At 62.2% G+C, this 26,449-nt stretch overlaps 1 protein-coding gene across 1 annotated transcript; it reads right to left on the bottom strand.

Moving 5' to 3' along the window:
* Positions 1 to 1,305: 1,305 nt before the first annotated feature.
* Positions 1,306 to 19,157, bottom strand: LOC135975913 (zinc finger and BTB domain-containing protein 4-like). Its single transcript, XM_065569252.1, is given in 5 exon segments — positions 1,306 to 2,031; positions 2,033 to 5,056; positions 8,793 to 8,869; positions 12,628 to 12,704; positions 19,001 to 19,157. Coding segments are annotated over 2 exon segments (3,585 nt in total). The 5' UTR covers positions 5,042 to 5,056; positions 8,793 to 8,869; positions 12,628 to 12,704; positions 19,001 to 19,157; the 3' UTR covers positions 1,306 to 1,455.
* Positions 19,158 to 26,449: the final 7,292 nt, after the last annotated feature.

Below are 26,449 nucleotides of genomic sequence, written 5' to 3'. Positions count from 1 at the left end.
CTTGGGGGGGGCAGAGGAGTGGATTTTAGGAGGGCCGGTGTGGGGAGGGATCGTGGGGGGCTGGGTGGGCCGGGGGGCTCACCGCAGAGCCCCCCCACTTTTGGAGTCCTTTGAACCACAGTCATTTATTAGGGGTCTCTTTTTAGGGGGATACCCCCCTTTTTCCTATACCACCACCCCCCGCCTTGCCATCGGGGGGGCGGAACTGGCACCTCAGAGCCAGCTCCGGGGTCCCAATTCCTACAAGGGGGGGTGTCCCAGAGGTGAAGGAAGGGGGTGATGGAGAAAGACGGGGGCTGTAATCAGGGGAGGTGCTAGTGCAGTCGGGGGGGGGGGTCAGTGGCCCAAAACAGAAAATGACTAGTGCAAATGGGAACCCCCCCGATCTTCCCCCAGGGAAGATCTGTGGGGGGTCGGGTGACAGGGCCCCCTGCTGGGAGAGGCCAGGGGGGCAGGGGGACCAGGGAAGTTTCTGGAAGGGCTGGAGCTGGGTTCCCGGCCCCGAAAGGAAAAAGTGAGTCAGCCGGTCACAGCTCCAAAACACAGCGTCACCCGCTGAGCCTGGCGCCCCGCCAGGGCTGGGAGCGTGGGGGGGGGGGGGCTGGGGAGGAGGATGGGCGTGGGAGGGCATGGGGGGGTGCCCAGGGCAGGGGAATGGAGGGTACCCAGGACAGGAAGCTGAGGACAGCAGGGGGTGGGGAGGGTGCCTGGGGCAAGGGAATGGAGGGTGCATGGGGTACCAGGACAGGGGAATTGGGGTGCCCGGGGCAGGGAAATGGGGGTGCATGGGGTACTGGGCAGGGGATTGGGGGGTACCCAGGGCAGGAAGCTGAGGACAGCAGTGTGGGGAGGGGAGCCCGGGGCAGGTCCCTGCTGGAGTATTAGCGCCCCCTGCTGGAACACTGCTGGAGCGGGTGGGGGGGGGATTTGCAGTGCATTCTGGGTCAGGGGGCACTGTAGTGCCCCCCCTCACAGCTGGGATCCCCCACCCCTAAACCACCTCCTTACTCTTTGGGGGGGCACATAGGGCTCCCCCATCTCCCACATATTGGTCCCTCTCTATAGCCCCTCCTTTGGGGTAACAACCCCCCTCCACCCCACATCTGCCAGCTGCAAGGCCTGGGGGTCAGGGGCAGGGGACTGCGAGGGGAAAGGGGTCCTGAGGACCGTGGGGAGGGGGGGTCCCCAGGAGTCACTGAAGGGGGGGGGAGAGTTGGAGGGGGGACTGATCCATCTGGAGTGACAGCTCACAGCCTAGCTCCAGGATCCCCCCCCGTTCCTTATGTCACACTTCGGGGGGGGGGGCACACGGCTCCAGCGCCCCTCGGCGCCGGGTGCCTCCCCTGCTGGGCCATGCCCCCCCGTCCCACATCGCAACACCAGCACCCCCTCCAGCATCACCCCCCTCCCCCACCCCAGAGCCTAGCCCAGCTCGGGCACCTGCCCCCTTGCCGCTCACAGGAAATTTCCCTTCTTCAGGCGCTCGGGGGCCGGGGGATCCCCGCGGACCACCCCCCGGGGCAGGGCCGCCCCGCCCCCCGCCCCGCTGCCGGCCCCGTGGGCCCCGGCACCAGCCCCGTCCTGGGCCTCGTTCCGGCACGGGTTGACCGAGTAGCCGAAGACGCTGGGCAGGAAAGGGAGGGGCTGACCCTTGTCGTCCGGCAGGACCATGTTCAGCGCCACAGGCAGGGCGGCCAGGTTGGTGAAGTTGTACGGGTAGGCGGCCAGCAGCTGGTGCCCGTACATGAGCGGGTAGGGGTCGGGGTAGAAGCTCACCTTGCCCTCCCCTTCGCCAGCCCCGGCCTTGCCCACGGCATTGAAAGGGAGAGGGCTGGGGTAGGCGAGGAACGCGGGCTTGTCTTCTGCCTCCTTCCGGATCCGGCAGCCCCCGGGCGCCAGCAGGGGCAGGGGGTACTCCTGCACCGGGTACCTCTCTGCGTAGCCACCCACCGCCTCCTCCTCCTCGTGTGGGGCCGGGGCCGGGCTGGTGTGCGAGATGACGGGATCTTGCAAGGAGAGGGCGGCCTGGGGGGGCGGGCGGCGCTGGGGCCAGCTCGATACAGCTGGTGGTGGCTTCGGCTAGCGGGGCAGCCGCCTCCTGTGGCCCGCCCGTCTCCGGCGGCATCACCTCTTCCTCCCGGGGCGGCGCTGCCCCCTGACTCTCTGGCGTGGCCGGCTGGCCGGCGGTGCAGGCCTGGCTGGCCTCCGCTGCCGGCGGCTCCCCGCTGGACGACGAGACCTGCATCTCCTGCGTGATTTCCTCCTTGACGGCCGCCGGCTCCGGCTCCTCCGGCTTTTTGGAATAGGCGATGACGGTGGTCAGGGCGGCCGGGCCAGGCTCCCGGCTTTCCCCCTCGTGCCGCTTCATGTGCCGGCTCAGGGCCGCCGCGGTCTTGCAGACCTTGGCACAGTGGGCGCAGGTGAATTTGACCGAGGGCTTGCGGCCCACCCGGTGGGCCGGCGCTGGCGCCGGATCGTCCTTGCCCGGCCGCCCGTGCACCCGCTCGTGTTTCCGCAGCTTCTTCAGCGCCGAGAAGAACTTGCCACAGGCACCGCACTCGTGTTTCCAATCGGCGCTGCCGCGCCCAGCCTTGTGCGCCGGTTCGGGCGCCGGGGCGTCGGAGCTGCCGGGACTTGGTGAGGCGCGGGTGAGCGCCGGGCTGGGCTCCTCCCTTTCCTCCTCCTCCTCCGCCCGCTTCATCCAGCGCAGGGAACGCAGCTTGCGGCGCCACCGGGAAGACCGCTTCACCTTGGGGACGCCGGAGCCAGCCCCGCCGGAGCCACAGGCCTTCCGCTTGGGCTTGTAGGTGTAGTACGGACGCCAGAGCTGGTCTTCAGCGTCCCGGTCGCTCTCTTCCTCGCCGCTCTCGTTGTGGGCATAGGAGCTGCCGGCCCGTTTGCCAGGAGCCGCTTTCTCGGCCGGCCCGAAATCGAAACGCTTGGGGCCCCTCGGGCTCTTGTCCAGCATCAGGTCGGTCTCGGAGATGCGCCGCTTGACGATGGCCTCTTCGCCGATGCGCACAGTGATCTGGCACAGCGGGGCGCTGCGGCTCTCTGAGGCGGCGCCCACGTAGGCCGGCTTGGCCATGTAGGTCATGGTGCGGCCGGGCCGCAGGCTGCGGGGTTTTGGTGGCTCCCCGCCGCCTGCCTCCTCCGCCGCCTGCTCGGCTGCCTTCTGGGCTTGGATGTACTCCTTCAGCACTTGCTTTTTGAGGGGCTCAGCCGGGGTGGGGCGGGGGGCGGCGGGCGTGCTGTTGTAGGTGATGACCGAGGATGCCTGGCCGCCCCCGCCTCCCACCGAGGTGCTGTGCACGATGACCGAGGCGGCCGGGTGGCCGTAGGCGATGACCGACGGGGCCTCACCGTCCGCCGGCGCCCGCCGCGCCTCCTCTGCCAGGAACGGGGGCGGCCCCGTCTCGTGCCGCTCGGCCGGCGCCGGCAGGAGGAACCGCTCGGCCTCCGGCGCCTCCAAAGTATTGGCAGATGCGAAGCCGGGCCCCGCCTCCCCACCAGGGCCGGCCGCGGGGTCCCCCTCGCCCAGCGCCACGGGGAGGGGCTGCGGGGGCAGCAGCAGGCCCTCCGGCAGCAGCCCTGGGCTATAGGTCTTGTAGGGTCGCTTCTGGGAGCGCATGGGCAAGAGGCGGTAGAGCTTGAGGGCGTTGAGCCGCGGCTTGTAGCCCCCATTGGGCGTCTTCTCGGAGGAGATGAGTCCCGGGTTGATGCCGTGGAAGGCCTTCTGGTGGGTCTTCAGGTTGTAGTAGGTGACGAATGTCTCCCAGCAGAAGATGCACTGGTAGCGGCGCTCGCCGGTGTGCCACACCTCGTGCTTCGTCCGGTACTCAGCCAGGGCGAAGACTTTGTCGCAGTAGCGGCAGGGGTACTTACGCCGCCAGGAGTGAACGTTGGAGTGGCGCTTGAGGCTGGAGAGGGTCATGTAGGAGCGCTCGCAGACGGTGCAGAAGTAGATGACATGCCCGTCCACCACCTTGACGAAGTGATCCTGCTCCGGGATGTACTCCAGCCGCTGCAGGGCCCGGTGGCGGAAGAGCAGGCCTTTCTTGGAAGACGCCGGTTTGGGCAGCGCCGGTGCGGCGGGAGGAAGGGGCGCCGCTGGGGCCGCCGCCTCCGAGCCGCCCGCCACCGCCGAGCCGCCCACCGCCGCCGCCTCCTCTTCCTCGCCGGCCTCCTTGCAGAGTACCTCATGCGTCTGCAGCCGCTTGACGTGGATGAAGCTCTTGCCGCAGTGGCGGCAGGAGAGGGAGCGCCGGCTCCGGTGCAGTTTCAGGTGGAGGCTCAGGGCGGCCGGCGTGGCGAAGGAGCGGCTGCAGAGCCCGCAGCGGAAGGCGCTGCCTGCCGGCAAGGAAGACGACGGCGCCGGCTCGCCCCCGGCGGCGGGCGGTTCTGCAGCGCCACGCTCCTGCTCCCAGTCCGGGGCGCCCGGCTCGGCAGGCGCCGTGCTTAGGGCGTAGAGGATCTTTGCCGTCTCGGTTTCGTTATCCGCCTCCCGCTGCGGGCTGGGTGGCCGGGCCGGCTCCTGGAGGCAGACGGGGCTGGCGGCCGGCCGCGACGGGCAGGTCAGGTCCACGGGGGAGGCGCAGGATCTCGGGGAGGAGGCCGAGGTGTCTCCGGCGGCCTCGGGGCTCCAGGGCTCGCTCATCTCCTTGGCCTGAGCGGCGGGGTCCAGGTTCTCCAGCCAGGAGATGCCCAGGCGGCGGCCGGCGGCTCCAATCTGCCGGGCGGCGGCCGGGCTGGGCACCGAGAGGCGGGACCGGTAGATGAAGTTGAGGATGTCAGAGAAGACCCCGGCTTGGATGTCGGGCAGCTCCAGCACCTGGGCCGGCTGGCGGCCGGCCGGCTCCTCTGACAGCACCGCCTTGAAGTACGGGCTGCAGGCCGCCAGCACGTTCCTGTGGGCCGGGAACTTGGTGTCTTCGGCGATGATGGTGACGTCGCAGAAGTGGCCCCGCAGCCGCTGCTCATTCAGCTCCACCAGCAGGCAGCGGGAGTGAGCGGCGTCCGAGAGCTCCAGGACCGGAGCCATGGCGCGGCCACAGAGCTGGGGAGGGAGAGACAGGCGTGAGGAGAGCGGGGGCTAGTAGTTAGAGCAGGGGGGGCTGGGAGCCAGGATTCCTGGGTTCTCTCCCCGGCTCTGGGAGGGGACTGGGAGTTGGTGGTTACAGTTGCAGGGCTCGGCGTTGGGGAGGCGGGGTGCCGTGGGTCGGGGAGGCTGGGTGCGCGTCAGTGGAGCTGGATTTGACATCGGTGAGGCTGGGGCGTGGGCCAGAGGTCGGTGTGGGTCAGGCTGGATCACAGGCCGGTGTGGATGGAGCTGGGGGGTCAGGCCGGGCTGGGGGTGCAGGGCGGTGCCAGTCGGCTCAAGCCGCAGTGGGCGTCAGTTGGGCCAGGCCGCAGGCCGTGGCTGGTGTTGGTCGGGCCGAGCTGGGGGTGCCGGTTGGCGTGGGTCAGGCCGGGTTGGGGGCCTGGGTCAGCGAGGGTCAGGCCGGGCTGGGGGTGCGGGGCGGTGCCAGTCAGACCAGGCCGCGGTTGACGTCAGTCGGGCCAAGCTGGGGGTGCGGTCTGGAGTCTGTGGGGCCAGGCCAGATGCTGGGGTTAGCATCTGTGGGCCCGGGCCAGAGGTGCAGGTGCCCGTCGGAGGGGCCGGGCCAGGCCGGGGGGGTGGCCCGTGGCCGTGCCCGCTGGCTCGGGGCCACTCCTTCCTCCGGGCGGGAGCCATTTTGCACAGGGATTCCCAGCTGGCAGCTAAAATGGCTGAGGGAAGCGGGGGCCGGTGCCAGCTGCGATTAGCAAAGGAGCTGGCCCGGCCCCACTGCCGGCTCGGCCGCTTCCCGCCCCGCCCCCGGGCACACGACCAGCCCCTGGGGCCACCTGCGCCAGCCTGGCACCGGCCGTGCCCAGCCCCACCTCCGGCCAGAGGGCGGGTGGGAACGGGGACGGGGACGGGCCAGGACAGGGTCAGGGAAAGGGCAGGGCAGGCTGGGGCCTGGGAGTCAGTCAGCCAGCCGGCTCCTGCCTGCCCGGCCCAGAGCCGCCTCGTCCCCTCAGCCGCCGCCTCCTCCTCCTCCTCCCTCTGCCCATCCCCTCATCCCTCCTTCCTCTGCCTGTCCCCTCATCCCTCCTCCTTCTTCTCATCCCTCCATCCACTGCCTGTCCCCTAATCCCTCCTTCCCCTCCTCCTCATCCCTCCTTCCTCTGCCCATCCCCTTAGCCTCCTCATCCCTCCTTCCCCCGGCGCCTCCTCCTTCTCATCCCTCTTTCCCCTGCCCATCCCCTCAGTCTCCTCCTTCTCATCCCTTCATCCCCCCCTCCTCATCCCTCCTTCCCCCGGCGCCGCCTCCTCCTCATCCCTCTTTCCCCTGCCCATCCCCTCAGCCTCCTCCTTCTCATCCCTTCATCTCCTGCTCATCCCCCCCTTCTCATCCCTCCTTCCTCTGCCTGTCCCCTAATCCCTCCTTCCCCTCTTCCTCATCCCTCCTTCCTCTGCCTGTCCCCTCCTCCTCCTTCTCATCCCTCCATCCACTGCCTGTCCCCTAATCCCTCCTTCCCCTCCTCCTCATCCCTCCTTCCTCTGCCCATCCCCTTAGCCTCCTCATCCCTCCTTCCCCCGGCGCCTCCTCCTCATCATCCCTCCTTCCTCTGCCCATCCCCCGGCGCCTCCTCCTTCTCATCCCTTCATCCCCTGCTCATCCCCCCCTCCTCATCCCTCCTTCCCCCGGCGCCTCCTCCTCCTCATCCCTCTTTCCCCTGCCCATCCCCTCAGCCCTCCTTCCTCTGCCCATCCCCTCAGCCTCCTCCTTCTCATCCCTTCATCTCCTGCTCATCCCCCCCTTCTCATCCCTCCTTCCTCTGCCTGTCCCCTCATCCCTCCTCCTTCTCATCCCTCCATCCACTGCCTGTCCCCTAATCCCTCCTTCCCCTCCTCCTCATCCCTCCTTCCTCTGCCCATCCCCTTAGCCTCCTCATCCCTCCTTCCCCCGGCGCCTCCTCCTTCTCATCCCTCTTTCCCCTGCCCATCCCCTCAGCCTCCTCCTTCTCATCCCTTCATCCCCTGCTCATCCCCCCCTCCTCATCCCTCCTTCCCCCGGCGCCGCCTCCTCCTCATCCCTCTTTCCCCTGCCCATCCCCTCAGCCTCCTCCTGCTCATCCCCCCCTTCTCATCCCTCCTTCCTCTGCCTGTCCCCTCCTCCTCCTTCTCATCCCTCCATCCACTGCCTGTCCCCTCATCCCTCCTCCTCCTTCTCATCCCTCCATCCACTGCCTGTCCCCTAATCCCTCCTTCCCCTCCTCCTCATCCCTCCTTCCTCTGCCTGTCCCCTCCTCCTCCTTCTCATCCCTCCATCCACTGCCTGTCCCCTCATCCCTCCTCCTCCTTCTCATCCCTCCATCCACTGCCTGTCCCCTAATCCCTCCTTCCCCTCCTCCTCATCCCTCCTTCCTCTGCCCATCCCCTTAGCCTCCTCATCCCTCCTTCCCCCGGCGCCTCCTCCTTCTCATCCCTTCATCCCCTGCTCATCCCCCCCTCCTCATCCCTCCTTCCCCCGGCGCCTCCTCCTCCTCATCCCTCTTTCCCCTGCCCATCCCCTCAGCCCTCCTTCCTCTGCCCGTCCCCTCCTCCTCCTTCTCATCCCTCCTTCCTCTGCCCATCCCCTTAGCCTCCTCAGCCCTCCTTCCCCCTCCTCCTCCTCCTCCCTCCTCCCTCTGCCTGTTCCCTCATCCCTCCTTCCCCTCATCCCTCTTTCCCCTGCCCATCCCCTCAGCCCTCCTTCCTCTGCCCGTCCCCTCCTCCTCATCATCCCTCCTTCCCCCTCCTCATCCCTCCTCCCTCTGCCTGTTCCCTCATCCCTCCTTCCCCTCATCCCTCTTTCCCCTGCCCATCCCCTCAGCCCTCCTTCCTCTGACCATCCCCTCCTCCTCCTCATCCCTCCTTCCTCTGCCCAGCCCCTCAGCCTCCTCATCCTTCCTTCCCCCTCCTCCTCATCCCTCCTCCCTCTGCCTGTTCCCTCATCCCTCCTTCCCCTCATCCCTCCTTCCTCTGCCCAGCCCCTCAGCCCTCCTTCCTCTGCCCAGCCCCTCAGCCCTCCTTCCTCTGCCTGTCCCCTCCTCCTCCTCCTCATCCCTCTTTCCCCTGCCCATCCCCTCAGCCCTCCTTCCTCTGCCCGTCCCCCCCTCCTCCTTCTCATCCCTCTTTCCCCTGCCCATCCCCTCAGCCCTCCTTCCTCTGCCCGTCCCCTCCTCCTCCTCCTCATCCCTCCTTCCTCTGCCCAGCCCCTCAGCCTCCTCATCCCTCCTTCCCATCCCTCCATCCCCTGCCCGTCCCCTCCTCCTCCTTCTCATCCCTCCTTCCCCTGTCCGTCCCCTCATCCCACCTTCCCCTTCCCATGGATCCGGGATCTATCCAGGCTGGTACCCAGATCTCGTCTTCCCATGGTCCCCAAGGAATAGAGTCCCCAAAACTGGGGGCGAGAATTGAAGAGGGACTGGAGATCAGCTGGGTCCTCCATTCTAAAAGAGCCAGCCAGTCCACGCCCAGGGGCCTGGTGGGAGCTGGCGCCCCCTAGAGGTGGCGGGAGGCTCTGGGACGCGCGGGGGGGGGAATTTACCCCACCCCTGCACCCACCGAGGACACATCCCTCCCGGGCCAAACCGCAGGCACATGTTACCATGGAGACCTGGGCAACTGGGTCTAGAACAAAACACGAGGGGGCCTAGATGCAGCCGGCGTTGCCACGGAGACCCGGGCCGAGGAATCTAAGCCGGGGTGAATTGCCCCTTACCTGTGGGAGGTGCCCTCATCGACTACGGCTTCCTGCCCCACGGCTCCTCCGCTCTGCCTCTCCCCGGACAGGATCCACTGTGGGAGACGCCAAGGGTTAGGTGCTGAGACCCACTGCAGGAGCGGGGGGCTGGGAGCCAGGACTCCTGGGTTCTATTCCTGACTCACTTTTTGTCCCTGGGTGAATCTCATCTCTTCCCCCCCCCCCCCCCCGTGCCTCAGTTTCCCCTCACTGTAAACCAGGGTAGCAGTGTGACTGATCGTGTGGGGGGTAACGCACACCCGTCACTCTCATTGCATCCTGCTCTGGGGGTGTCTGAAGCAGCGAGTCTGGGCCCGGCGTGGGGGGGCGCAGACCCAATTGGGTGGTTTTCATTTTCTATTAAAGCCCCAGCTTCAAAGCTTTCGTCACTGGGAGAGAAAACGCTGGGGAAAGGGACCCAGCTACAGGCCCAGACCCCAGAACAAAAAATAATTACACACCAAGGCCCAGGTTTAAAATCCCTCCATTACGAAGCTAATCCGGGGGGTTTACACATGCGAGGTTGAGCGCAAGGATGAAGCAGGATCAGGGTTTCCCGGACAAGAGAGGCCTGGATTCGACGATCCGTCTCTTCCTAGCCCAAACCTCCGCATTTGCCGTTCCCAGTTGCCCCACCCGGGCGAAGTTTTTTGGCAGTGAATTTCCCCCCTCCTCCTTCCGAAAAATACAGGGAATACAGGTCGTCCAGAACCCCAGCCCCGTGCTCTACCCACTAGGCCCCGCCACCTGCCGGTTAAAACCCAGCTGCCTCCGTCTTTCACTGCCCTGCGGAGATTTCCCTGAGCTGACGACTTTGCGCATCTTCCGGCGGTTAAACGTTGGAAAGAGAGCACCATGTTAAACAGGGGGAAACTGAGGCACGGCACGGGGAAAGCGACTTGGCCAGCGACAGGACTCCTGGGTTCTATCCCTGGCTCACGTGTCTAGTACCCAGGGCGCACGGCCTCCAAAAACGACTGATAATTAAATCATAAAATTATGAACGAATGGGCCCTGATGAAGGGGGACCGGCACAGAACGGCCTAACATGGGACACTGATAGGGGATCGGGTAATTGAGACTCTAGGAACATTGAATTAATTATGATTAATACTGTTCTTAATTACTGCCTTGGGGCAGCACCTGGGAGCCCCAGTCACCCGACTCCCCTTTGCGCAAGGGGCTGTACACACAAAGGACAAAGAGATGATCCCAGGCCCAGCGATCAGTGAATTACTCGGGTTTATTTATAGGGGACACCTTCCTTCTGCTGGTCTCAGAGGGGAATTAATGAATGAAGCCCCCACATGGGAGGAGGAAGGACAGCCAGCCCAATTTTATAGGTGGGGAAACTGAGGTACGGAGGGGAAGGGATTTTTCGGAGCACATCACCCAAAGAAGAACCCAGGAGTCCTGACTCCCAGCCCCCCCACTCTAACCACTAGCCTCCACTCCCTTCCTAGAGCTGGGGAGAGAACCCAGGAGTCTTGGCTCCCAGCCCCCCTGCTCTAACCCACCAGCCCCCACTCCCCTCCCAGAGCCGGGGAGAGAACCCAGGAGTCCTGGCTCCCAGCCCCCCTGCTCTAACCCCCAGCCCCCACGTCCCTCCCAGAGCTGGGGAGAGAACCCAGGCGTCCTGGCTTCCAGTCCCGTACCAAGGTCACATGGTGGGTAACATGTTACTAATTAAGGGGCGGCTCCAGCTCCCGGCTGAATTCAAAGGGAGCCTCCCCCACACCCCTCCCGTGGGGCTCCCAACATCCCACCGGCTAAGCAAACACTGCGGTGGTGGGGAGGGTGGGGTGGGCTGGGGGATTATAAACGATCCCCGCGTCTTTCCGGAGACAGCCTGGGATCTCGGCCGAGCAGCCGTCGCGTTACATTAACAACGCGGCCTGACGCTGGAGGGGCCCAGCCAGGCGGACAGAGACACACACACACGCACAGACACACACACAGAATCCCCAGCAGCCAAACAAAACCTTCCGCCACACTGTCATCGGCCAGCGGCACCCGCAGGTTGCAACGAATCCAGGCAAATGGATCACGGGCTGGCGGAGCAGCTGGATACGTGTTAGAAACCGGAGAGGCGGGTGCGTGTCAGTGGTACAGGCTCCGAGACCGGAGCGGGGGGGGGGGGGAGGGGGTAGCCCAGCTACACCGTGACGTAACTGGTGTGCGTGTCCCAGATACAGCCAGAGCTAATTGGAGACGGTGGGGAGCTGTATCGCAGGCTGTCGGGATTAAAATTCAGAAGGGGGGGGGGGGGGGTACAGTCGGATATAATCAGGGTTGAGGTGGGTGATGTGTCACAGCTACACTCTGATATAAATGGTGGGGGGTGTCTCCCCCCCCAAGCTACAGTTGGAGTTAATCAAGAGACGGTGGGGAGGTATATCACAGCTACGTGCTGATTAATATGGGGGGGGGGGAGCGCGTTGTTTCTCTAGGTACAGTCAGAGGTAATCACAAGTGGAAGAAAAGGTACACTCTGAGGTAACCAGGCTGTTTACAGTCGAAGCTAATCAGACATGGGGAGGAGGTGTATCACACCTACAGTCCGATGTAATGGGGGGGGGTGGGGAGTGTGTGCCCCTGATACAGTCAGGAACAATCAAAGATGGGGAGAAGGTGTATCACACCTACAGTCTGATGCAAATGGTGTGTATGTTTGTCCCGGGGACCGTCAGAAGTACTTAGAGATAGGGGAAGGTGTATCACTGCTACATTCTGATGTAACCGGGGGACAGGTCCCGAGGTGCGGTCTGATGAAGTTGCTGTGTGTTTCATTTGACACAAGATAGGTCTGGGGGTAAGTTTTACATACGGTTGTGATGTTTCTGGGATGCACATCAGGTAGGGCGTGATGTATTTGATGTATGTGTGTGAGAATAGCAAGAGCTAGAAATGGAAGTACAACATGCTTTAACTGGTCCGTGTGTGTGTGTCACAATACCATCACAAGTAATTGGCGTGTATGCATTAGATATAACGTAATGTAATTAGGGCGTAGGTGCCAGGTACAATCTCACGTAATTGGAGTGCATGGGTCAGGTACAATCTGACAACTGAGTTGTATGTGTCAAGTACAGTGTGCTGTCACATCTGTATACGTCAGGTACAGTCTGATGTAATCGGTCTGTCTCTCACAGGTACAGTGTGATGTAACAGGAGTGTACATTCAGGTACAGTCAGACATAATTGGGGGTGTGTGTCAGGTACAGAATGATGTGACTGGGGTGTGTATGAGGAATACAGTCGGACGTCGTTGGGGGCAGGCACGAGGAATACACTCTCAGGACATGAGGTGTACATGCCGAGTACAGTCTGACAGCATCGGGGGCATCCCTGTCACAGCTGTGCTGGAAATCTGGGGCCCTTAAATCCCTCCCGACCACGTCAACCCCTCGCTGCAAAAAACAGCGCTCAATCAAATGGACCCCTGAACAAAACCCTTCACCAAAAACTACGCATTGCCATAGAAACCACAAACTGCTGTTTTTCCCTTACCCTCCCCCTCCCCAGCCACAGCGACTGACAGATCTGTTTCCTCCCTCACCTACCTGCCAAGACCTGAGAGCTGAGTCAGGCGGTCCCCATGGCAACAGCCTATGACGTCCCCAATAGCAGGAGGAGCCCTGCTCTCTGGGGATGAGGATGTCACCTGCTGTTGCTGTGGTAACGGCCCCAGAACCCAGGTCTTGGCAGGGGAAAGACCTTTAACCTGGCCAGTACAGAATATTGACAGCCCAACACCCGCATCACGCACACCCCAAGCCAATAGGATGCAAGCGAGGGGATGCACTCGGCTCACCTGGATACTCGTTGGCTGAGCTGGCTGTGATGTCACCAGGCCCCTTCCCATGTCAACCCTTGTGATTCAGCTGGGATCTGCGTTAAAGAAACAGCCCCTACAAAAATGTTCTCCAAGCAAAATGCCCCTTTAAAAGGAGGGGTGTGATCAAACACACTGTACAAACACACACGCACACACTGCACGCACACACAGTACAGACAACCTCCCACAAACACACTGGACAAACACAAACACACTGCAAATCTCTCTCTCTCTCTCACACACACACACACACACGAATACACTCACACCCAGAACAGACAACCCCTACACCGCACGCGTGCGCGCACACACAGTACTGACAGACCCATACCAAGCACCACACCCACTGATGCTGTACACAACCGCACACCGAGATGTTGGCACAAACGTGTTGTCACACAAACACATGGGATACAGCATACCAAACACGGACAATCGGACACAGTTCAGTTCAGTAAGACTTTACACTCCTGCGGCATCACACGCAACAACAGATTCACCCGCTGCACACATGCAACATGCACACCCTCGCCAACACACCCAGACACACACTAATTCACAAACACACCCTTGTAGGCCCGTACCATACACAAACTTCCTAATACTCTCTATACACAGACACTCAACACCTCTACCCCTATATTACCTCTACACTGCGTACACTCACACTCCAAATACACAAACACACACTGATTCCTATGCTCTACACCTGCACATACACACACTTCACATACAAACAACAACATACCTACGCTGTACATACCAGCACATCAGAACATATGTTCACAAGCATCCATACCTGTAGGGTACACACCCAGACACCAGACACTGACAAACACACACCCATCCATCACATGCACACACAAACGTATTCATTGTACAAACACTCGCAAACACACTCACCCTACTTGCAAGCATACCAACTGAATACGCAAATGCACTTATTCACACGCACACCGTACAAACACACATAGGTACACTCATTCACTCATGTTCTACATACACAAATACACTCACCGTTACACAAATATACTCCTGTTTGCATGCCCATTGTACAAACAAGGCCACACATTCACCAACACACCCTTACATGGTACACACCCAAATACAGCCTCACTCTCACACACCCCCAAATGCACACCTGTTCACCTGCACACTGTACAAAGGCACACTTATCCTGTCAGCCACTCACAAGCACACCCACGGCACATGCACAATCACATTGTACACGCCCACGCTACACCCACAAATGCACACTCATTCACAAACCCACCCACGGTACACACGCAAATCCATACTCGTTCACATCCGCTGCAGAAACACACACAAAGGCGCATCCACGAACACACGCTCACAAGCACAGCCTGCACGCACGTACACATGCTCCCCCCCCCCGGAGACACACACACACGCACGCCTGACACAGACTGAGCACTCACTAGCCGACTGAACTGTTTTTGCACTAGGACAGCCTCACACTGGGGTGAATTTCAAACATGTTGAACAAAACCCGTCTGCAATTCCCCATCCCTTACATCTGGAATATCTTAAACTCCTCTCTCTTGGCCGCCCGCCGCCCCGGCCCTGGCCGGGGATCCAGGCTGATCTCACCATTAATCAGTGAGCAGATGGATCAGTAAGAGGATGGGAGACCCAGGGTGCTGCAGGGAGAGGGGTGGGGGGCTCAGCAGGGGGCACTCTCCCCCCAGCAGTCAGCACTGAGCCCGGTGCTGCAGCGCCAGGCGAGGGGTCCCTGTATTAACGGCCGCCCCACCCCAGAGGTGGCCGCATCTCAGCGTCGGGCGAGGGGTCCCTGTGTAACCAGCCGCCCTGCCCCAGAGCTGGCCGCATCTCAGTGTCAGGCGAGAGGGCATCGTCCCGGACTTTTTAACGCCAGCCCTTCCCGCTCCTCCTGACCTGCCCGCTGGGTAGCGAGTGCAGATGGTGGCGGGTCTCTCGGATTTGTGGCCGGGTTTATCCCAACGGCTCCCACCCAGAGCCAGGCAGGGCCGCCGGGGGGCGGGGGGAATCCAGGCGGCAACGGGGCCCCAGTGGCGGGATTTACACGGCTGCTGTTTTCCGTGGAGAAGTGACCTTTCCCTCCGGGAAACGCAAGAGGCCTGAGTCATAGGGACTGAGGGAGAGAGGCCGGCGGCTGCCAGATCAAAGGGGCGGAAAGGCTCCAGGGGACCAGGGACAAAAGACACACACACACACACACACACACACACACACACACACACACACGGCTTGCCTTGCTCGGATCAGCCACCAGCAGCCCGGAGCCGTGTCTTGACCCGGGGGTGCTGGGGAAGGGAGACAACCCCCCTCTCTCTGACACCCCCCCCCACACATATCATCCACACAAACAGGGGCACACCCCACCTGTCCTCAGAAGAACACCCCACACACACATGCACACTGGGGGGGGGGGGGCGAGTAGGAGTCGTACAGGCCCAAACGCCCCTGCTCCTCGGATTGGAGCCATATACCCCACCCCACCAGTCCCATACGCCACCCCCACCAGACCGGTCCCATAAGACCCCCCCCCCACTTGTTCTTCAATCCCCCACCCCCCATGCAGCTCCTGGCACCCTCTGGCCCATCCCACATCCACCCAGACCAGGCCCTGGTCCCCCCCCTGGACTCCTCCCCAGTCCTCGGCCTTGTCCTCACCCCAGACCCGGACCCCCTCCATGTTCTGCTTCCTGGCCCCATTTGCTGGCCCTGAGGCCCACGAGCGCAGTGTGCACAAACACAAACTTGCCCCCTCCATTGCCCATCCCACACACACAACCAGCACCCCACAGACGCACCCACACGCAGCACCGAACAGACACAAGCGCACAGCACCACACACGGCCCTGCATACACTCAATCACACTTGACACCCCACGGACACGCACACACCGGCACTGCCGACACACAAGCACGCAGCACCACACGCACAGACCCACAAGCACACCCCACACACGCGCAGCACCGAACAGACACAGAAGCACCCAGCACTACACACACAGAGCACCCAGCACTACACACAGAGCATCACACAGAGACGCAGCACCGCACAGACCCACAAGCATACCACACACACACAGCGCCACACAGATAAAAGCACTTCACACACGCAGCACCACACAGACCCACAAGCATACACCCCACACACATGCAGCACCGCACAGACCCACAAGCACACGCCCCACACACACACCCCACACACGCAGCACCGCACAGACACATAATCACATAGCACCGCACAGACACACAAACACCACACACAACCCCACGCACACACTCACCCATGGCACCGAACCCGCATGCCCGTCCATGGTACCACCCAGACACACGCAGCACCGCACACACACAGGGCAGTGTGTCATACATACGACCAGCAACGCACAAACACACACGCAGTCACAAGGGCCTGTCATTAATTAATTTCTAAGGAGAACCACACCAGGCCCCGGCTGCAGCCACCCCCCACCCCTCCTCCTCACAGCAGCAGTGCAGTGTGCACGGAGGGGAGGGGTGTAACAGGCCATGGGGTGTGCGGTTGTGTTTGTGTTGTGTTTGTGATGGGTGTGTTTGTGTTGGAGGGACGTGCGACAGGGCAATGGAGTGGGGTGGGGTGGGGGGGTAGGGCAGTGAGGGGTCTGCGTAAGGGAGCGAAGGGGACATGTGAGGGGTGTAGGGCGGTGAGGCGGATGTGTGAGCTGAAGGGGGTGTAGGGTGGTGAGCAGTGTGTGTAAGGGGTGGGTGTGAGGATGTAGGGCAGTGAGGGGTTTGTGAGGTGAAGGGGGTGTGAGGGTGTAGTGTGATGAGCAGTGTGTGTGAGGGGTATGTATGAGGGTGTAGGGCAGTAAGGGTTGTGGGTAAGGGGTGTGTGTGATATGAGTGTGTAAGGGGTGTGTGTGCGGGGTGAAAGATGTGTGGGTGAAGGATGTGTCTATAGGGGAAGGGGATGTGCAGGGAGGGCATGTGAGCGGTTAGGGTAAGGGGTGTGTGTGTAAGGCGGTAGGGAGGTGTGTATGAGGTGAAGGGGGTGTGTATGAGGTGAAGGGGGGTGTGAGGGTGTAGAGGGTTGAGGGGAAAGGCTACGGGGTGAGGAGGCATGAGGGATGCAGGCAATGACTGCGTTTCTGAGGGGTGGGAAATGACCCTATGTGCCAGGTGTGTCATGTGGGGGGTACAGTGGGGTGGGGGGACAAGGGAGGGGTCGCAGCAGAGGGTGGGGGCACGGGGGGGTACAGTCGGGGTGGGGGGACAAAGGAGGGGTCGCAGCAGCATGTGGGGCACAGGGGGTACAGTCGGGGTGGGGGGACAAGGGAGGGGTCGCAGCAGAGGGTGGGGGCACGGGGGGTACGGTCAGGGTGGGGGGGACAAAGGAGGGGTCGCAGCAGGGTGTGAGGGCGCGGAGGTACAGTTGGGGTGCGGGTACAAAGGAGGGGTTGCAGCAGCGTGTGGGGTGCAGGGGGTACAGTCGGGGTGGGGGTACAAGGGAAGGGTTGCAGCAGCGTGTGGGGCACAGGGGGTACAGTCGGGGGTGGGGGTACAAAGGAGGGGCCGCAGCAGCGTGTGGGGGTGTGGGGGTACAGTCGGGGTGGGGGTACAAGGGAGGGGTTGCAGCAGGGTGTGGGGGCGCAGGGGGGTAGAGTCAGGGTGGGGGTACAAGGGAAGGGTTGCAGCAGAGGGTGGGGGTACTCAGGAGGGGTTGCAGCAGCATGTGGGGGTGCAGGAGGTACAGTCGGGGTGTGGGTACAAGGGAGGGGCTGCACCAGGGTGTGGGGGCGCGGGGGGGTACAGTCGGGGTGGGGGTACAAGGGAGGGGTCGCAGCAGAGGGTGGGGGCATGGGGGGGTACAGTCGGGGTGGGGGTACAAGGGGAGGGGTTGCAGCAGAGGGTGGGGGCGCAGAGGGTACAGTCAGGGTAGGGGTACAAGGGAGGGGCTGCAGCAGGGTGTGGGGGCGCAGGGGTACATGGGAGAGGTGCAGTGGAGGGGTACAGGTGGAGGCAACGTACAACGGGGCCCACGAGGGGTCAGAAGGGCCGGGGGAGGAGGTACGTGGGAGAATCGGGGAGCAAGGAAGTTAGAAGGGGTGAGGGCAGTAGGGTTTTGGGGGGGCTGTTGGGGGGTTACATTAGGGTGGGTGCAATAGGGGTGGCGGGAGGCAGTACGAGGGGGCACTTTTAACCCTTTGACATCAGCAGGGGGAGAGGGCAGTGGGGGGTGTGACAGCAGGGGAGGGGGAGGGGATGGTAGCAACGAGGGGGGTGTGACAGTGGGGGGGGGCAGAGGGGCGTGACAGCAAACGGGGCAGCAGGCGGGTGCAAGGGGGCGGCGGGGGGGTGCACTGGTGGTGTGAGGGAGGCAGTGGTCTGGATCCTCCCCCGCCCCGCTGGTCTCCACACACACACACACCCCGAGCCCCAGCAGGACCCTGCCCTCCACCGCCTGGACGCCCCCTTGCCCCTACCAGGGGCTCCCTGAGTGCCCTGGCCAACCCCCCAGTACCCCCCACTTTCCCCGCGGGGGAAGGAGCTGAGAATGGCTCAGGGACCCCCACACACACACTGGTGACCTCTTTGGGCCCCCCCATAGCCTGGGGCGGGGAGTAGCTGGGGGGGAGGCCTGCGGGCCGGAGGGGGGTGCTGGGGAGACCCGGGGGAGATGGGAGGGTGCTGGGGGGAAGTACAGGGGTGACCCGAGGGGGTCCCAGGCCCACCTGCGCTGGCAAGGGGGGGGAAGGGGACCAGAGGGATGGGGGGACGACAGTGTCAGGCCGGGGGTGGGGTCCCAGGAGGAACAAGGCAGGGGGATCCCGGGGGGGTTCCGGGCGGGTGCGGGGAACTGGGGGGGTGCGGAGGGGTGGCAGGAGCAGGAGGGGGCAGACGGGGGGGTGCTGGGGGGAGTGGGGTGTGCATGGGGGGGCTGGAGCGGGGAGGGTCCCGAGCAGTGACAGACGCTGGGGGGGGGCTGGAGCGGGGGGCTCAAGGGGGTGTGACAGGAGCGGGGGGGATCCTGGGGGGGGAACTCCGGGGGGGTTCTGGGGAGGGCTCCGGCTGGTGTGGGGGGTCCGTGGGGGGGTCAAGGGGGTGACGGGAGCGGGGGGCTCCGAGGGAGCGGCGGGGGGCCAGAGGCGCGAGGGGGGGGCCGGGAGGGTGACGCCAGCGGGGGCTCCGAGGGGGGTCCCGGGGGGGACGAAAGTGGGGAGGGCGCTGGGGGGGCCGAGGGGGGGGTGCGGGGGTGACGCCGGCGGGGGCTCCGAGGGGGGGGCCCGGGAGCGGGGGGGCCGGGGGGGCCGCGGGGAGGTGAGAGGCGCGGGGGGGTCCCGGGGGGGCCGGTCGGTACCTGGGCTCCCCGCGGCCGCTGCAGCCCAAGATGGAGGCGCCGCCCCGGCCCGTCCCGCCCAGCGGCAGCCGCGGCGCTGGCGTGTGAAGGCTCCGCTCCGGCCCGGCCCCGCCCCGAGCCCCGCTCCGCTCCCAGCCCGGCCTGCGTCACACAAACACACACACACACCGCTTGCCTCACACACACACACCCCGACACACACACACCGCCTGCGTCACACACACACACACACACACACACACCGCCTGCCTCACACACACACACACACACACACACCCCGATACACACACACACCGCCTGCGTCACACACACACACACACACACACACACACACCGCCTGCCTCACACACACACACACACACCCCGATACACACACACACCGCCTGCGTCACACACACACCGACACACACACACCGCCTGCGTCACACACACACACACACACCCCGCCTGTGTCACACACACACACACCCCGACACACACACACACACCCCGACACACACACACACACCGCCTGCGTCACACACACACACACACCCCGACACACACACCCCGACACACACACACCACCTGTGTCACACACACACACACACACACCCCGACACACACACACCGCCTGCGTCACACACACACACACACCCCGATACACACACACACCGCCTGCGTCACACACACACCGACACACACACCCCGCCTGCGTCACACACACACACACCCCGACACACACACCCCGCCTGCGTCTCACACACACACACACCCCGACACACACCGCCTGCGTCACACACACACCCCGCCTGCGTCACACACACACACACACACACCCCGCCTGCGTCACACACACACACACACACACACCGACACACACACACCGCCTGCGTCACACACACACAGCCCGCCTGTGTCACACACACACACCCCAACACACACACACCGCCTGCGTCACACGCACACACCCCGACACACACACCCCGCCTGCGTCACACACACACACCGCCTGTGTCACACAACCCCCCCGACACACACACCGCCTGCGTCACACACACACACACACACCGACACACACACCGTCTGTGTCACACACACACACACCGACACACACACACACCGCCTGTGTCACACACACACACACACACCGCCTGTGTCACACACACACACACCCCGACACACACACCCCGACACACACACACCCCGCCTGTGTCACACACACACACCGACACACACACACAGCCTGCGTCACACACACACACACACACACACCGACACACACACCCCGCCTGCATCACACACACACACACCCCGCCTGCGTCACACACACACACACACACCCTGCCTGTGTCACACACACACACACACCGCCTGCATCACACACACACACCCCAACACACACACACTGCCTGCGTCACACACACACACCCTGACACACACACACACACCGCCTGCGTCAGACACACACACACACACCCCGCCTGTGTCACACACACACACACACCCCGACACACACAAACCGCCTGCGTCACACACACACACACACACCCCGACACACACACACCGCCTGCGTCACACACACACACACACACACCGACACACACACACACCGCCTGCGTCACACACACACCGCCTCTGTCACACACACACACATCCCGACACACACACACCCCGCCTCTGTCACACACACACACACACACACTGACACACACACTCCGCCTGTGTCACACACACACACCCCGACACACACACACCGCCTGCATCACACACACACACACACCCCGACACACACACACCCCGCCTCTGTCACACACAGACACAGACGCACAGACACACACACACACACCCCGACACACACACACACACACCCCGACACACAACACACCCCGCCTCTGTCACACACACACACACACACCCCGACACACACACACTGCCTGCGTCACACACACACACCGACACACACACCCCGCCTGTGTCACACACACACACACCCCGCCTGCGTCACACACACACACCGACACACACACACCGCCTGCGTCACACACATACACCCTGACACACACACCCCGCCTGTGTCACACACACACACACCGCCTGCGTCACACACACACACACGCCCCGACACAACACTACATACCGCCTGCGTCACACACACACACACACCCCGCCTCTGTCACACACACACAGACACACACACACACACACACACCCCGACACACACACACACCGCCTGCGTCACACACACACCGCCTCTGTCACACACACACACACACCCTGACACACACACACCCCGCCTCTGTCACACACTCACACACACCCCGACACACACACACCGCCTGCGTCACACACACACCGACACACACACACCGCCTGCGTCACACACACACACACACACCGCCTGTGTCACACACACACACACCCCGACACACACACCCCGCCTGCCTCTCACACACACACACACCCCGACACACACCGCCTGCGTCACACACACACACACACACACACACCCCGACACACACACACCGCCTGCGTCACACACACACACACACCCCGCCTGCGTCACACACACACACACACACACCGACACACACACCCCGCCTGCGTCACACACACACAGCCCGCCTGTGTCACACACACACACCAACACACACACACCGCCTGCGTCACACGCACACACCCCGACACACAAACACCCCGCCTGTGTCACACACACACACCCCGACACACACACACCGCCTGCATCACACACACACACACACACACCCCGACACACACACCCCGCCTGCGTCACACACACACACACCGCCTGTGTCACCCAAACCCCCCGACACACACACCGCCTGCGTCACACACACACACACACACACCGACACACACACCGTCTGCGTCACACACACACACACACCGACACACACACACACCGCCTGTGTCACACACACACACACTGACACACACACACCCCGCCTGTGTCACACACACACACCCCGACACACACACACAGCCTGCGTCACACACACACACACACCGACACACACACACCGCCTGCGTCACACACACACACCCCGCCTGTGTCACACACACACACACACCGCCTGCGTCACACACACACACCCTGACACACACACACACACCCCGCCTGTGTCACACACACACACCCCGACACACACACACCGCCTGCGTCAGACACACACACACACCCCGCCTGTCACACACACACACATCCCGACACACACACACCCCGCCTGTGTCACACACACACACACACCGCCTGCATCACACACACACACCCCGACACACACACACCGCCTGCGTCAGACACACACACACACCCCGCCTGTGTCACACACACACACACACCCCGACACACACAAACCGCCTGCGTCACACACACACACACACCCCGACACACACACACCGCCTGCGTCACACACACACACACACACACCGACACACACACACACCGCCTGCGTCACACACACCCCGCCTGTCACACACACACACATCCCGACACACACACACCCCGCCTCTGTCACACACACACACACACACACCGACACACACACTCCGCCTGTGTCACACACACACACCCCGCCACACACACACCGCCTGCATCACACACACACACACACCCCAACACACACACACACCGCCTCTGTCACACACACAGACGCACAGACACACACACACACACCCCGACACACACACACACCCCGACACACACACACCCCGCCTCTGTCACACACACACACACACCCCGACACACACACACTGCCTGCGTCACACACACACACACCGACACACACACCCCGCCTGTGTCACACACACACACACACACCGCCTGTGTCACACACACACACCCCGACACACACACACCGCCTGCGTCACACACACACACACACACACCGCCTGCGTCTCACACACACACACACACACGACACACACACACACCCCGCCTGCGTCACACACACACACACACCGCCTGCGTCACACACATACACCCCGACACACACACCCCGCCTGTGTCACACACACACACACCGCCTGCGTCACACACATACACACCCCGACACACACACACCGCCTGCGTCACACACACACACACACCGCCTCTGTCACACACACACAGACACACACACACACACACACACACACACCCCGACACACACACACACCCCGCCTCTGTCACACACTCACACACACACCGACACACACACCCCGCCTGTGTCACACACACACACCCCGACACACACACACCGCCTGCGTCACACACACACACACCCCGACACACACACACCCCGCCTCCGTCACACACACACACACACCCCGACACACACACACACCCCGCCTGCATCACACACACACACACACCCCGACACACACACACACACCCCGCCTGCGTCACACACACACCCCCGACACACACACACACACCGCCTGCGTCACACACACACACACCCCGACACACACACACCGCCTGCGTCACACACACACACGCCCCGACACACACACACTGCCTGCGTCACACACACACACACACCGACACATACCCACATACCCTGCCTGTGTCACACACACACACACACACACCCCGACACACACACACCCCGCCTGTGTCACACACACACACACACCGCCTGCGTCACACACACACACACCCCGACACACACACCCCGCCTCTGTCACACACATACACACCCCGACACACACACACACACCACCTGCGTCTCACACACACACACACACCGACACACACACCCCGCCTGTGTCTCACACACACACCCCAACACATACCCACACAACCCGCCTGCGTCACACACACACATACACATACACCCCGACACACACACACACACACATACACCGCCTGTGTCACACACACACAAACCCGACACACACAAACACACCCCACCTGTGTCACACACCCCGACACTAACACACACACACACACCGCCTGTGTCACACACACACAAACCCTCACAAACACACACCTCACCTGCGTCACACACAGACGACACACACACACACACACCGCCTGCGTCACACACACACCCCGACACACACACACCCCGCCTCTGTCACACACACACACACACGCACACCGACACACACACACACCGCCTGCGTCACACACATACACACCCCGACACACACACACACACCACCTGCATCACACACACACACACCGACACACACACCCCGCCTGTGTCTCACACACACACCCCAACACATACCCACACACCCCGCCTGCATCACACACACACACATACACACACACCCCGACACACACACACACACACACCGCCTGTGTCACACACACACAAACCCGACACACACAAACACACACCACCTGTGTCACACACACCCCGACACACACACACACACACAAGCCCTCACAAACACACACCTCACCTGCGTCACACACACACGACACACACACACCGCCTGCATCACACACACACTGACACACACACCACCTGTGTCACACACACCGACACACACACACACATTGCCTGCGTCACACACACACACCCTGACACACACCCCGACACACACCTGCCTGCGTCACACACACACCCTGAGACACACACACCGGCCTGCATCACACACACACCCCGACACACACACACACACCCCGACACACACACGCCGGCCTGCGTCACACAAACACACGCTGACACCCCCCCAACACACACACACACACCGGCCTGCATCACACACATACTGGCACACACACACCGCCTGCGTCACACACACACACACCCCGACACACACATACAAACACCCCGCCTGTGTCACACACACACTCACCCCGACAAACACACACCACCTGCATCACACACACGACACACATACCATCTGCATCACACACACACTGACACACGCACCACCTGCGTCTCACACAAACACCGACACACACATACACACACACCGCCTGCATCACATTCTGACACACACACACCAGCCTGCGTCACACACACACACCCCGACACAGCCTGTCAGACACACACACACTCACCAGCCTCCCCGCGCTCACACACAGACACACACACACCCTGGCCTGCATCACACATCCAGACACACACACCAGCCTGTCAGACACAGACACAGACACACACACACCAGCCTGCGTCACATACCCTGACACACACACTCACAGAGACACACACCGGCATGCATCACACACCCAGAGACACACACACCAGCCTGTCACACACACACAGACACATACAGACACACACCGGCCTGTGTCACACACCCAGAGACACCCCCCCCCAGCCTGTCAGACACACACACACACAGGTCTGCGTCAAACACACAGACACACACACCAGCCTGTCAGACACACAGACACAGTCCTGCATCACACACACACACAGACACTGACCTGCATCACACACACAGAGCCACAGATTAATACACATGCACACACACACAGTAAGACACACACATACACAAGCCTGTGTCACGTGCACACATCCTGAAACACACAGACACGAGCCTGCATCTCACACAGACACACTCACAGACACACACAGGCCTGCATCACCCAGAGACATAGACACATAACCAGAGCCCTGGCCAGCGCCTGGTGCACACTCACACTGACACACTTGCAGGCCTGCATCACGTGCACACCCAAGCAGACGCACACCCCAACATACACACACACACACACACACACGCACAGAGGGCTCTGTGTCACTCACACACACGGGCCTGCATCACACACACAGACATACCAACACACACGCATCTGTCTCACATAACACACACAGGGGCCTGCATTGCGCGTACACACAGAGGCATGGATCACATACATACACACACACAGACGCCTGGATTGCATGCACACTCACACAGGTCTGGATTGTGTGTGTGTACACTGACACACATGGGCCTGGATTGCACACGCATACACACACAGATGCCTAGATCATGTGTGGGCACACACACACACACTAGCCTGGATCGTGTGCACACATCATCAGACACACCCAAAGGCCTGGATCACGCATGCACACACACAGACACCTGCCTGGATTGCACACAGACAAATACAGAGGGATGGATCACACGCGTGCACACACAGCGGCCTGGATAGCATGTGCGCGCACACACAGAGCAGCCTGGATCACACACGCAGAGGCCTCCTTGTGTGTGTTGGTGTGTATGTGAGCTAAACACACACACACACACATCTGGAGGGGGCTAGATCTCACACAGAGGCCTTGCACTATCTTCTTCTGTCTCATGCGCACGGGCCTAGATCACACGTACAAACACACACACACGCCCCACAAATCTCACACACACGCAGGCCTCGATATCAGATCCACACAAAGTTACAGGTCCAGCTCACACACATACACATACACCCCCTAAATCCTACACACACTGGCCTAGATGTCTCTCTGTCTTGCACACACACGCCTAGATCACACATGGACACAGGCCTAGATCTCTCTC

This window comes from Chrysemys picta, chromosome 16, assembly GCF_011386835.1.
Source record: "Chrysemys picta bellii isolate R12L10 chromosome 16, ASM1138683v2, whole genome shotgun sequence".
Taxonomy (NCBI): Eukaryota; Metazoa; Chordata; order Testudines; family Emydidae; genus Chrysemys; species Chrysemys picta.
The sequence above is the reverse complement of the archived record's forward strand: the minus strand, read 5'-3'. Positions and strand labels throughout refer to the sequence as shown.